Raw genomic sequence first — 13,410 nt, 5'->3', positions numbered from 1 at the left:
CAACAAAATTAATTTAGCTGTGAACATGGAATTGAATGAGTTTGGGTAACACAATCAAAGACAGAAATAAAGACGTGAGTAACTTAAATATGCCAGACATATTCGGTATAGTACATTTGTGCCACGATTTATTTTTTTTTAAATATGATATAATACATATATAAAATATATGGTCTAACATCCTCCCAGCAATGACAGCCTCCATCACTGGTGATTGCTCTAGCCTGGATGATTGCTCCATGCCATTGCTAGACTTATCATTTCCCACAGCAGCCTGGAGGTGGCTGAGCCTCTGACTGGTGCTTCATGCACAGGGTGCTAATGATGCAGCACAGAATGCTGCTTATGCTGAACCACTCAAACGGGAACAGGCTGCATGCTGCAAAGACAACGGCAGCATGCTACCCTGACATCTGCTGAGAGAAACACACATGCTGTAAACCAACAGGACAGGGCATCTTTATATGTTCATTCTCTCTTTGTCTTAAAGCAGGTCAGCCGCTTTCATTTTGGTGCTGATCAAAGTAAATGATAGGTGCAGAAATCTGGAGAGAACTGGTAGAAGGAAATCACGAGAAGGCAAAAGAACCTAAAGGAACGACAGTCGTTCATCGATCAGGGACAGATCGAGGATAAAGTAGGAGTAACGTCTGGTTCGATACAGAGGCTGTGAGGTTGCAGGAAAACCCAAGTTGGACTACCAGCTAACAGGAGCCTGGGGAGAGCTCTAGTGTAGTACGTCCCATTTCACTGCCGTCTAACAATATAACTCTGAGTGCTCAACTACAGCCATAAAGGACAAATGATCTATTGGGAACAGGTCAAAAAAAAGACATGCAGGATGAACAACTCCCTTCTCTACTCTCTATTTGCCAGCCTTGGGCTATAATGAGCTATGTAAATCAGGATTGAGACCCTGCAGCGTTGGTCATGTACACAGAATCACACACTGTGATAAGCAGCCAGGGTTTTGATCTGAGGTGAGTGCCGCATGCTCTTAGATCTTATTAGTGAAGATATTGTATGCAACCTAATGGAGGCATACTAGCATGTCAGAGTAGGTGGAACAAACACACTTTAATTGAAAGGGTGGGACAGGATGGGGTCACAGGGGCTTTTTTTTTCTTCTAACCATTATTTATAATGCAGTTCAATGCAAATTCTAGTGTAAATGGTCATGGTTTCTAGCTACGGACACTACAAAATACAATATTTCAGACTGTAGCTTACCGCAACAGCAGTTCTTTAAAGTTCAACTGCTACAGAGCGTACATATGGTCAGCTTATTTATGGGATGCAAGGTTCAGTACACTGGTTGGATGTAACTGCTGAGCTGTAATGCATGGGTTTGACTACTTTCTTGATATTTTTACACTGCATTGTACCGCACAAGCCCAGTCCTCGCTTTATATGTGGTAAAAGTACAGGATGCGTACAGTTTTGGGCTCTTACACTGTACATTAAAGGTTTATGTACTATCTTTGACGTACATCAATAAAATGTGATCCATCCATCCACCTATCCATGCATTTTTTTGTACAATTTAAACAGGGTAGTGAGGAAGATGGAGTCTATCTCGGGGACTCGAGGCGGGGGACCCAACACAATCACACACAAAACCATTCCCACACATGACCAATGCATATCTGTGTACTGGGAAAATAAACCCCTGAAGCACAGATAGAACTTGCAAACCACTGCACACAGAGCAGAGGCGGTAATCAAACCCTGAAGGCGAGGCAAACGTACAAAATTTAAAGAAAGCTACCCATTTCTTTTTTTATTTATTGCTCTTATTTATAGTACTGCACTGTGTAAAGTAGTATCATTTCTCTAATTACCACCTGCTATTAACTATTAGCAATTTCCCTGCTGGTAAAGTACCCAATCACACTGTGTTCTAGTTAAATAAAATGAGTCAAATTATTATTTAGAGTAAAAAATAGAGAACAAAATAGCAGATGGTCTCCAGACAGACATCGGTACTGGTGTGGGTGGGTTATTATTGTCTCATAAAGATGCTCTGAGTAAACTAGCTACGTAAAATGACTATGTGAATGAACTGTGCTTTGAATAAAACCTACCCTGCATTACGCTGCTGTATTCCTTTACGAGGAACACTTACTGTATGCTTCCGCCAAGCGCCATCACTTCACTATGGTATTCATGCCTGATTGTATATTATATATGATTCGAGACCCGAGATCTTTTACAATGGCACCCTCGTTATTGCTGACCTTTTCCTTTTTCTTCCAATTCTAAAGGTCACAAGCCAGAGTAATCATCATCATCGTCACTATCATCAGTATCATCTGAGGTGATCATTTTCTTCCCGTGGACAGGATGGTGAGGATAACGCTCCCGAAGGTGGAAGAGTGGTCCAAACATACAATGATTTAAAATAGACTGACTTGTAACTTGTTAAAGACAAAATAGCGGCAATGTCTAGCTGTATTCACTGTCTAATACTGATAAAGCAGACTGCTGAGTCATCTCAAAGCAGAGGAGCCAAACAGAGAGACACACAAACATGAACAGAAATGTGATGCAAGACTACTCTCTTGTTCCTCTCTCTCTTATACCCCCTTCTCTCTTTCTCTCTACCATAAATGCATTAAATGCCTTATTTCACCAATTAAGTCCTGAATTAAAGCTACTCCTCTATTCCCAGCACCATCAATCCAGGCTCTGCTACTGGCTGGAAAGGAAAGATGAACCATGCATGAATAATCAAATGTCATGTGGGAACACAGACCCACCGTGATGGCATTCCTCTTTGGAGGCCAGGGACCACTTTGGCTGAGAAATGGTGTCTTACAGAGGACTGTGAACTTTTTCATTACAGGCTCGCTGATTTCATTCTCTTGTGGTCAGATGTGCAAGTGCTCTGTGTGAGGGTAGAAGCTACTCCCATTACCTCACCTCCCGAAAGATAAGGTAGGAGAATGAAGCGCCAGAAGATGACGTCATATCCTTTCAGCCTCCCAGACTGAAACCACAATTATCTTGGCCTTGGCTGAATTATGGACAAATTACAAAGAAGACTTCTTATCAGCATATTTTGAATTAAGCATAGGGAGAGAGGGAGGGAGTGAGGGAGGGAGAGACGAGAGAAGGACCTGTGCAGCTGTAGGTTAGGCAGAGGCCTGAAGCCTGAAATCCCACAGCATAAACTAACGAAACGTTTGGATAGCCACTGGGCTGAGACTAACTTTCCTGTTTGCAGCAGCTCTTTGTTTCAGGCTTTTGTCCTGATTCAGTCAGGTGAGCCTATCTTTAAGCCCCATGGCCAAACCATTAACACCACAATACCCACTGCCAAACTGCATCCCCGTCATCCTAAACAGCCCCGTGGGGCACTGGCAGGGTACGACTGAGCTTCTCATGGACCACTGACTGTTGTGTTTCATGAGGGAAAGCAAAAAAAAAGAAAAAAAAGAAAAAAGAAAAAAATTGACAAATAAAAGCATCATAAATTATGCATGCCTGGAAGATGCCAGACTGAATATGATGATTAGAAATGGAGCTAATGGAGCGATATTTTGCAAAGGACACTGTCTATGTATATCTGAGGCAGTCCGGATGGGAGGACTCATGGGGGGATGCAAAACTGTGATGAAGCCTTAATGAAGGAAAAAAAATGCTGAAAAAGAACCAAGATGGGTAAAGAAAAGACAAAAAAAAAATGTTTCGATGAATCATCGACCCACTCAGACATGCCTTTTCTGGATATAAAAGGCACATAGACAGCTGAATTACCAAGGCGATGATTTGTGAATTTTTGCTCTTCTCTATCTCTTTCGGTAAATAGTGCTGACATCTGGTTTGTCATTTCACTCCAAGCCATGAGTGCACATACTGAAAATTTACTACGCACTCGACGGCGGATTGACGGAAACAAAATATTTGTATGTCGTACAAATGTACAACTAGCTCGGGGTGATCTGTCATGCTGAGCGACATGCTGAATACACTTTAACGTGGTAAACAGAAGTGAGCTTATCAGTCCATGTAATTGCTGAAGCTGTGCCTTGTGGTGAAGCCGCTGAAGTGAGCGCAGCGTTGAAACAAGCACGCTAATGAGCATGTGGCTGCTCTTTATCTGGTGATGCTGAAGGTTAACTGCACAACCTTTCCTAAGACCTATATTGTGCACAGTAAATGTATATATTACAGGGTACAAGAAATAAAAATCTCTTGCTAACTTGCTGCTGACTGCTGCACATCAGAATATCTGTATTTGTTTTAATATTTTGTATTTCTATTGAGTCTACATACCATAACTTAAACTGGATGCCAACATACTGTACTGTAATTCCTTCAGGGAAAACACACACAGACACACACAGACACACACACAGACACACAAACAGACACACACACAGACACACACACAGACACACACACAGACACACAAAATATGAGGCTGAATCCTTGTGACTGTCTGTTGGCAGGAGAAGAAGCAAATCAAATGTTTTGGGAAGGTCTGACCCACTCGTGACCCCTCTTTAAGATGCAGAAGCTCACACAATGGGTCATTTAGTGCACAAGTGTGAACAGTGCCACAGGGCAGTCGTGCAAGTGAAGTGCTCAGCCATCGACTCGGAGGTCATGTTGCTCTGAACCCACAGCATATATAGAAGTTGAACGAGCAGGGCAACGTCTCTTGCAGAAATCTGAATATTAATAATATTTGTTAAAAATATATATACTGTATATTTATTTGTATATTTGTTTTTTCAGCCTGGAGATACAGGTACACAGATACTGTGGATAGTACCACTTAGATAGAAACCCTGAAGATGGCTTCGGACTGCAATTCATATGATAGCTTTAGAACTGCAATTGCCACGATCAGTTCTGCACTCAAGTCTCTAACAGTGAGCGGTTAACTTCAACAGAAGTAGAATCAATTTCCTGGTTACACAATTGCACATTTTACCCATATAGTGCACAGTTATACAAGGGAAGTTATCTACAATCTGGTGTCACCCAGATGAAGATGGCTTCCCTTTTGAGTCTGGTTTCTTCCTCCTATCCTATCAAGGAGCTTTTCCGCACCACCGTCACCTCTAGCTTGCTCATTAGGAATGGATGTAGAATTTACATCCTGAATTTAAATCATTTCTATAAAGCTGCTTTGTGACTCTTCTGTCCACTGTTATAAGTCCATAGCTACACAAATCAAACTGAATTAGGTCGTCTATAAAATATACGTGCATTATCGGTCAATTGACCTTTGAAACAAAATGTTGAAACATGATACTGTACGTATAGTGGAGAACGAATACTTTACTCCAAATGGTAAAGGTCAAAGCAAATGTTTTGTATCTATTTAAAACTATTAAAAGGAAGCTGCAATGCACCAAAGTGAACAACATCATAACGTCCACTATATGAAATCCAACCCGCAATCGAAGAACTATTTATGTTCCTTGTGTCTGTACACGATTGAACAGATTTATTACATTTCCAACATAGTAGAGTCCATAAAGTCGACAATCGCTGAGACTTTATTAAAAAACTCTCATGCTAATATATGAAATGGTAGAAACAATGGAGAACAAGATGACAAGAGTGCAATGTGATGTTTTGTGAAAAAAAAAAAAAATTATATATATATAGTACTGTGCAAATGTTTTAGGCAGGTGTGAAAAAATGCTGTAAACAAAGAATGCTTTCAGAAATATAAATAATGAGTGTTTATTTCTGTCAATTTACAAAATGCAAAGTGAGCAAACAAAAGAAAAATCTAAATCAGATCAATATTTGGTGTTACTAACTTTTGCCTTCAAACCAGCATGAAGTGATGGCACGGCCCCCTCAGAGCCCTGATCTCAACATCATCGAGTGTGTCTGGGATTACATGAAGAGACAGAAGGATGTGAGAAAGCCGACATCCACAGAAGATCTGTGGTTAGTTCTCCAAGCTGTTTGGAACAACCTACCAGCCGAGTTCCTTTAAAAACTGTGTGCGAGTGTACCTAGAAGCATTGCTGCTGTTTTGAAGGCAAAGGGCGGTCACATTAAATATTGATTAGATTTAGATTTCTCTTTTGTTCATTCACTGCATTTTGTTCATTTATGAAAATAAATGTTTAACACTTCCATTTTTTGAAAGCATTCTTTGTTTACAGCATTTTTCCCCACCTGCCTGAAACCTTTGCACAACACTGTATATATGTATATATATAAAAAACCTTATTTCTGATCTACTGATATTCATCAAAAGTCTTAGATGGACTAGAGAAGCAGACCTCTTATTATTTTAGTCGAAACTGCTGAAGACACACTGGAGGGATTTAAGTCTATGCTGCATCTATAAAAATATTCCGAAAATCTCATCGTTTTTAGCTGAAAGTCGTCTTTTTTTTTTTCCCTTTCGCATGCAGTGGTGTGCTCTAACAGTGTCTGTTATATAATAGGTAAAAGTAGAGAAGAGAAAATAGAGGAAAAGGAGAATGTAAAATAAAAAGCTGCATTACTTTGTCATTCTTTGTTCGGCTTGATTTTGATTCCAGACAAGGAATTCAGGGTCGTACCTATCAGGAGACAGGCAAAGAGAGAGAAAAAAAGAGAAAGGGTAGGTGGCTAGCACAAAGGGGTTTGACATTTAAAGTAAAAAAATAAATAAATAAAATTAAAAAAAGAAAAAAAAGAACGTATTGATGTTAAGTTTAAGTTTTTCCCCCTAGCGTAATACATGGACATGCGCTCATGAAGAGGTTCTCATTAGTGCAGTGGACGGTTATTCGTAGTTCGGTGTGTTGCTACATGAGAAGCCCTGCAGCATGCTTGATGCAGATAGGTAAGACAGGTGTGTCAGGATTTCAAATCTAATTGCTTACGCCATCTTTTAGCCGGATCTTTATTTCTGCTGTGCCTGATACATCCATGCCACACGTACACACACTACAGTTCCAGTGTCGCTACTTTGCTTAGAAATAATCTGCTACCTCAATGATACCTGGTGCTCCTACTGTATGGTGATCCCTTTCCAATAACTGAAGTGTATAGCAACAGAGCTTTAGGTGTCATCTAAAAGTCAGCTGAATAATGAAGCGTATGTGTGACCCCTCCACCCACGAACCCCACCCCTCCAAATAAAGGTGTAAAGGTACTGGAAAACTAGATGCCGCATTGAGCTGCCCCAAAGATTCCAAAATTACTCCAAACGCAATGAGCATTTGGATGCAAGAATCATAAACAGCGCCAAGCAATTTGTTTGTTGGCCTAGGTGAGGGGCGAGCAAGGCGTTTGCCTGAGAATAACTTGTAAAAATTAAAATGAATAAGATGGCAGTTGGACTATTACTGAGAAGAAGAAGAGCTTATTTAATTTGCAATGAAAGCTATAAGAAGTTTTGTGTACTCTAGACCTTTTTTCCTCTGTGGTACTTATGTGCTGTAGTAGTTTCCAAGCATCAGTAAATAACAGTAAATATACATATACAGCACATAAAAACTGTAGAGCCCCTGAACACACAAATTATTCAAGCAAGAATCTGTACTTTTTCTTATTTGTTTTTCACCAGCGTTCTTTTGACCGGGATGAGGTGCGTGTTATAAGATTGTAAAATGCAGGACTACACCCTCTTGATTTGAAACAACAGATTAAATCTTTAATTAATCTTATGTTGTTGCTGGTGAAGTGTGTTTGTGATGAAGACGAAGAAGTCATTAGCAACAGGCAAGTGTCAAAAAGGTCAACTGCCTTAATGTCAATTTTGCAGTATAGTTTCTCCACTCTACCAAAACTACCATTATAGATATTGTCAGTGTAGCTATTTTAATAACTATGTACTAGATTTAAAAAAACATTGCAGGGATGTTTTGGTTTACGATTAAATTTGCATTAGCTACATCTCTCTACTAAAGTTTCCAGCAGTTAAAACTCATATTGAAGGCAGTGCCGATATCTTTACATTTACACTGCCAGCCTCAAGTGTGTAAAATTGTATGATTTATTTTATTTTTTTTGCTAATTTCTCTTCATCGAATTGAACTTATTTAGTTCAGTTGTCGCCTTTTGTTAGGCTGCGGACGTGTTAAAGAATGAACGAGGTGATAATGCGGCATCTACCTTTCCTACTTATACACACATATACACCCAATGTAAATCTTTGGAAAGAGTTTCCCAAATATAAGTCTTTACTTGATAACGCTTCTCAAACGTATAGAACTATATGTACGTGTCAGGGTGCTGTGGCTTTGGCTGCGGTCAATAAATGCAACGCGTCACAAGCCGTACGGGTTCCGCGGCACCGGCAGTGTGCACACACGATAGAAGAACGCAAACATGAAGGGAAAAACAAAAGAGATGATAAGAAGTCAACAAAACAAACGAGGTCAAGCCAAAACAACAGAAAGGAGCCCCACAGCCCTGCTATAGGTCGTACCCACATGATATAATGCTTAGGTGTATCAGGTATCAGTGGCCTTGTAACTCTCACAATCCAATAACGAACATCATAGCAATTAGGATGACAGAAACAATCATTTTTACAACTAACTGCCCTTCATCTCTATCATGCTGACCACCAAAGCATCGTGCATTTATGATATTTGATGATAGGGTGACCTCGAGGCAGTTGGAAAGTGAATTGATACAGTAAGTGCTCTAACTCGTGCTGTTCAGCATTTCATTAACATTCTGTGTATGTGTGTGTGTGTGACAATATTATTAAAACCTGTTGATCTCACTTCAGTCAATGGCTGAATGCGAATTGGAGGCTTCTGCTCACCTGGGGTCCTTTTGGATGCTGTCCACAGAAGGTGACCTGACCAGCGTGGCCTCAGGTGGCAGTGCAGGGCCTGATTTGCTGTAGGGTGAGTCGGTTGACGGGCAGAACTGCAGAGTGCGATATGGGTTGGCGTAGTCTGGTGCGGCAGCATAATTGGAGCGAGGAAAGGTGCCTGTGGCATTCTGGCTGCCTGTGCGCTGCAGGGGGATGGGCTCGACGCCAGGAGAGGATGGAGCTGCGAGCAAAAATATAGGTGCAATATATAGAGTTCAAGGCTCAGGGAAAATAAGTAAGCGAATGTTATCAGTCAATGTTTAAATTATAAGGCCAAATATACAGAAGCTGTACATCTACACATCTCATTCTGTTTCTCCAGTGTCATTACACACTACGCAGGGTTTTATATCCATGCACACAACTCAGATTAATAGTGGGGTCTCTACACAACAATACAAAAGTAAGCACCGCTTGAACACGTGACTTAGATATCCATTACCAATCGATTAAACCATAAAACTACAATAATGTAAACTTAATGACACAGTGTTTGGCTAGAGGTTGCTCAGGTTTTTTTATTTATCGTGCGCTGCTAACCGTATAACAGAGGGAAGATCCGTTCGGACTCTTAGCAGCAGAAGAACTGTGCACCAGAACGCCACAAAAATAGACATGGCTAATTAACCATTAGCTCTCTGGCCAAGAGATTGGCAGGAGTTTGCAGGTTCTAGCAAAATCTACCAATAATAGGGCATGACTGAAGCTCAGACTTTTCCTGTTCTGCTGTTAGCTAGAAGGTCAAATGGAGATTTCTGAATCCTGTGTTCTCCACTAGTGTACAATCTCATATTTGTTGCTTCTTATCACTGAAGGTATTTTTTTTTTAAATTGATTTAACTGGTTTTGGAGCAAACTGGTATGCTAGCATATTACCTCAGCCTGCTAGCATATTAGCTCAGCATATCAGCCTGCTTAGGAGAAGCATTGTTTTTTTTTTTTTTTTAAAAAACCCTGATTGAATCTTCAGGATTTTGACACGATGTGGAAGCATTGTTTTTAGAGGAATATGTACAGTATAGGCTTGAATAGGTTTAAAGTTTAGTTACACCTCATGTATTATAAGCAGCCTGGTAGATGTATCCCAGTGAGAGCCTCATATACTATGCTGTATTGTTACAGCTAAAACATTCTGCATGAAGCAGCATGCGGTGCATTCGGCTTTGTTATGTTGTACCTTACATGTGTCAGGCTTGGATGAGAGAAAGAAAATGAAAAAGCAAGCAAAACAGTGATAAAAAAAAAAAACAATAAAAAGTTAATTAGGAACATGTTTTATATGATTCCCGACAGAAAAAGAACTTCCACAGCAAAGTGGAAATAGGCCTAGAAACGAAATGACAATACTGCTAAATAATTACAGGTGGGGAAAAAAAAAAAAAAAAAAAAATCTAATCTGTGAATGAAAACATTTTGCACAATATGTTGACGCTCCAATAATGAAGTCAGTTTGTAGTTGATTCTCAGGCAGCTTCAAACACCTACCTGTCACTACATGTGGTGTGAAAGGGATTTTGATTTAAAAAGAAAAAACTGAAACCCAGCGGGAAATTCGTCTGACCTGCTCGAAACGATCATATTAGCATAAAAGTAAGCAAAAAGAAGTGACGAGTGAAAGACTGTCATGTGCTGTCTTACCCTGGCCCTGGGTGAAGTTCCTCAACGGTGCTTTCTGATAGACCCTGTCCTCGTAGATGGGGTCAATGTGGTGCTCAGGAGACTGCAGGGGGCGCAGCTCAGTGCCCAGGTGACTGTGCTGACTGCTGTAAGAGCCCCTGGAGCCTGGAGTCATATGATCATCAAATGGTGTTAAACAAGAAGAAAATAGTCTACAATGAAATAAACTAAAATGAAAGCTAAGATTAAGCACTGTGTTTGCAGTGCAGCATAAACGAAACGAAACAGAAACTAGACACGCTGTATGTAAAGGAGTATATTTTAATTATATGTATACGGTAGATATTGCACATGTTGCATAATAATGCATGTAAAATTGATATATAACGTTGAAAAATGTTAATAATTTGAAAGAAATAAGAGGGATCGAATAAATTGCTGTATGTTGTTATATAGTTCTGCCCTAAATAAGCTATTTCACATAACGTACGTTTACAAGTCTAAAAAAAAATTAATTTACACAAATAAACCAGTTAAATAGTTCACATGCCCTCGATTCTTATTGCTGTGTGTTGTTACCTGGATGAGCATTGACCGTTTGTATGTTTTGGGACCCATGTTGGTCCTGAGCATTGAAACTGCCTGCAGTTTTTAGGAAACGTTTTACGAATTTGACCCCTTACCAACAGACGCTATATGATTTTATATTCTGTGGTCTCGAAATGAGGACATCGGAGGGACTCATGAGACTTGTGTGTTTGTGTGTTGTAGTATAGTATAAGTTGTAAGTCAGAGATATAGTGTTCACCTGCAAGACTGCCAGGTCTCTGCAGTGTCGCGTTGGCATAGAGCTCATGGGAGATCTTGTACTGGTCCGAGGAGTGCAGCAAACGTTTGGCAGGTGAAAGAGTGGCGTAGCTGCCGACAGCTGAGCTGAGCTGGTGGAGAGGGGGTGAGCCAGTGGCGTTGCCCTGCCCAGGTGAGGCGGATGCTGCCCCTCCGGCTGCCATGTTTATGGGCGAGCTGGTGCTGTAGGATTTGGCCAGGCGACTGGGCGACTGCTTGGGCGAGGATACCCGCTGCAGAGTGGCGTAGCTGGGCATGTCCGAGGCTGAGCCAAGCCTCTGGAGTTTGGAGGGAGAGCCCAGGGCCTGCATGGAGAGAGGAGAGCTCACACGTTGAGCTGGCAGGGTGGCACATGAGTAATAGACTGAAGGCTGAGTGTCAGGCAAGTGGAAAGCACTGCCATGGCTCTGTGCCAGTGAGTCTCGGGACTGGGCATGTGCGCCCAGGTCATTGCCCACCAGCTGGGCTGCACGGCTAGATGTCACCTAGCAGAGTGAACAGTAAGAAAAGGGTTACGTTGGTGGTCCTTAATCACTGTGCACTACTAATGGCCATGAGTCATGTTTCATGATAAATTAACAGCTTTTTTATTCCATGTTTTATTTAAAACAACAACAACAAACGACATCAGTTTAATATGAGCAACACTTGTAATAAATAAAAAAAGATCACCAAGTTCGGTAGATTACACCATGAATCTGTACCACTCTCAAAGAGGCTTTTGCTTTACCAGCTTTTTTTTTTAGCACTTTTAACTGCTCTAAATCCAAGGTATGAAACTGTTAAGTGCTCTTTGGCTGTTCATTTCAAATTAATGCCCAGCACAGGCAGCCAAGCTCAAGAAGCTCAGAGTGCCAAACAAGCATTGCGTTCCCCCCCCCTTCATTATATAATCCCGAAGTCGCGTCCCAAACCACATACTTATGCCCTATTTCTGTAGTATAAATAGTGTGAGGAGTGTGTTCACAGTGAAAATTCCACCAAGAAGAAGTGCACTTCAGGTACCTGGATGATGCTCTTATTCAACCAAAAAAAAAGCGAGCGTGGACACTTCATGCACTCAACACTCGCAGCATTGCTTACCTAGTGGAAGAGAAGCGAAGCTACCAGTCGCTAACGCTGGACGAGAAAACATTTTCAAGATGTCTGACGACACTCTGGTGGACAAGATGTCTTACAAAATGATGTCTTTTAAATTAGCCCATGATTTATGTGCAAAATATTTGACAAACAACATTTTTAATTAGCCACTTCATTCTGCTAAAGCCAGCAGCATCACACTATGTGTGTGTTGTTTGATTTGATGTGTCATTTGAAAGAAGTTCTTTTGAGACGTTACCACCCTTGTGTTCATACACTAGACGGTAGCGTACAGTATATACGGGAGTGCATAGTTTGTAGCATGGCATTTGGGACAAAACTCTAAACGAGCTATAAGTTAATCATCCTAAAGATCATAATCATCCTATCTTCATCAACTAAATTCAGCACTGCTAAAGTTATGTGCCTATAACACAGAAACTGCATTTTTATTTTTCTGAAAACTATCATTATTCCGTTTAGGAACCACAAAACAACTAATACCATTTAGTATCTAACAAAAATTGGTCGGAGGACCCTTCATAACTATGCACTGGACTCATTAGTTTTATATAACAAAATATCCTAATATTGTGTAATGTATAATATTGTTTGGTATAGATGCACACATAGGCATTGTGTTGCTACATGTTTAAGACAGGAATTTGATATTGTGTGATTTTGCAGCTCTGATGACTGTGACTCAGCTTATGAAGGCTTTTATAATTAGACAACGAGCTAAATCATACACACAGTAGTAGACATGCCAGGAAAAATGTCCAGATATATATATTTTTTTATCTGTCATGTGTGTGTGTGTGTGTGTGTTTGTATGTGTGTGCGTGTGCGTATAGACTGAAAATGGTCAATTTGAGCATCTAAGGTCACCAATGCTAGTACGCTATATTCTGTATTGTATGTAGTAAGTATTTAAATTGAAAAATATTCAGCTTGTGTGGAGAATGATGTGAAATACCATGAATTCTTGCATGAAGGCAATTTTATAAATTTTGTATGTGAATCTCAGGCAGCTATTCAAAAGCAGACCAAGTGTCAGGGAAGAACTAGAA

At 40.5% G+C, this 13,410-nt stretch overlaps 1 protein-coding gene across 7 annotated transcripts in view; it reads right to left on the bottom strand.

Annotated features, from left to right (window-relative positions):
• The window catches only part of ctnnd2b (catenin (cadherin-associated protein), delta 2b), an 85,193-nt gene that overhangs the window by 21,866 nt on the left and 49,917 nt on the right, over positions 1 to 13,410 (bottom strand). For 4 of the 7 annotated variants that reach the window (XM_047817753.1, XM_047817767.1, XM_027169279.2 and 1 more), the window contains 4 exons: positions 11,223 to 11,745; positions 10,436 to 10,579; positions 8,744 to 8,978; positions 6,486 to 6,542 (listed from right to left, as the gene is read on the bottom strand). In XM_047817753.1, the coding sequence (XP_047673709.1) occupies positions 6,486 to 6,542; positions 8,744 to 8,978; positions 10,436 to 10,579; positions 11,223 to 11,745 (959 nt within the window). The remainder of the gene's footprint in view (positions 1 to 6,485; positions 6,543 to 8,743; positions 8,979 to 10,435; positions 10,580 to 11,222; positions 11,746 to 13,410) is intronic. The other 3 variants (XM_047817755.1, XM_047817758.1, XM_047817763.1) reach the window with 2 other exon arrangements.

This window comes from Tachysurus fulvidraco, chromosome 1, assembly GCF_022655615.1.
Source record: "Tachysurus fulvidraco isolate hzauxx_2018 chromosome 1, HZAU_PFXX_2.0, whole genome shotgun sequence".
Taxonomy (NCBI): Eukaryota; Metazoa; Chordata; class Actinopteri; order Siluriformes; family Bagridae; genus Tachysurus; species Tachysurus fulvidraco.
Note: the sequence above shows the minus strand (reverse complement) of the source record. Positions and strands in the feature narration are given on the sequence as shown.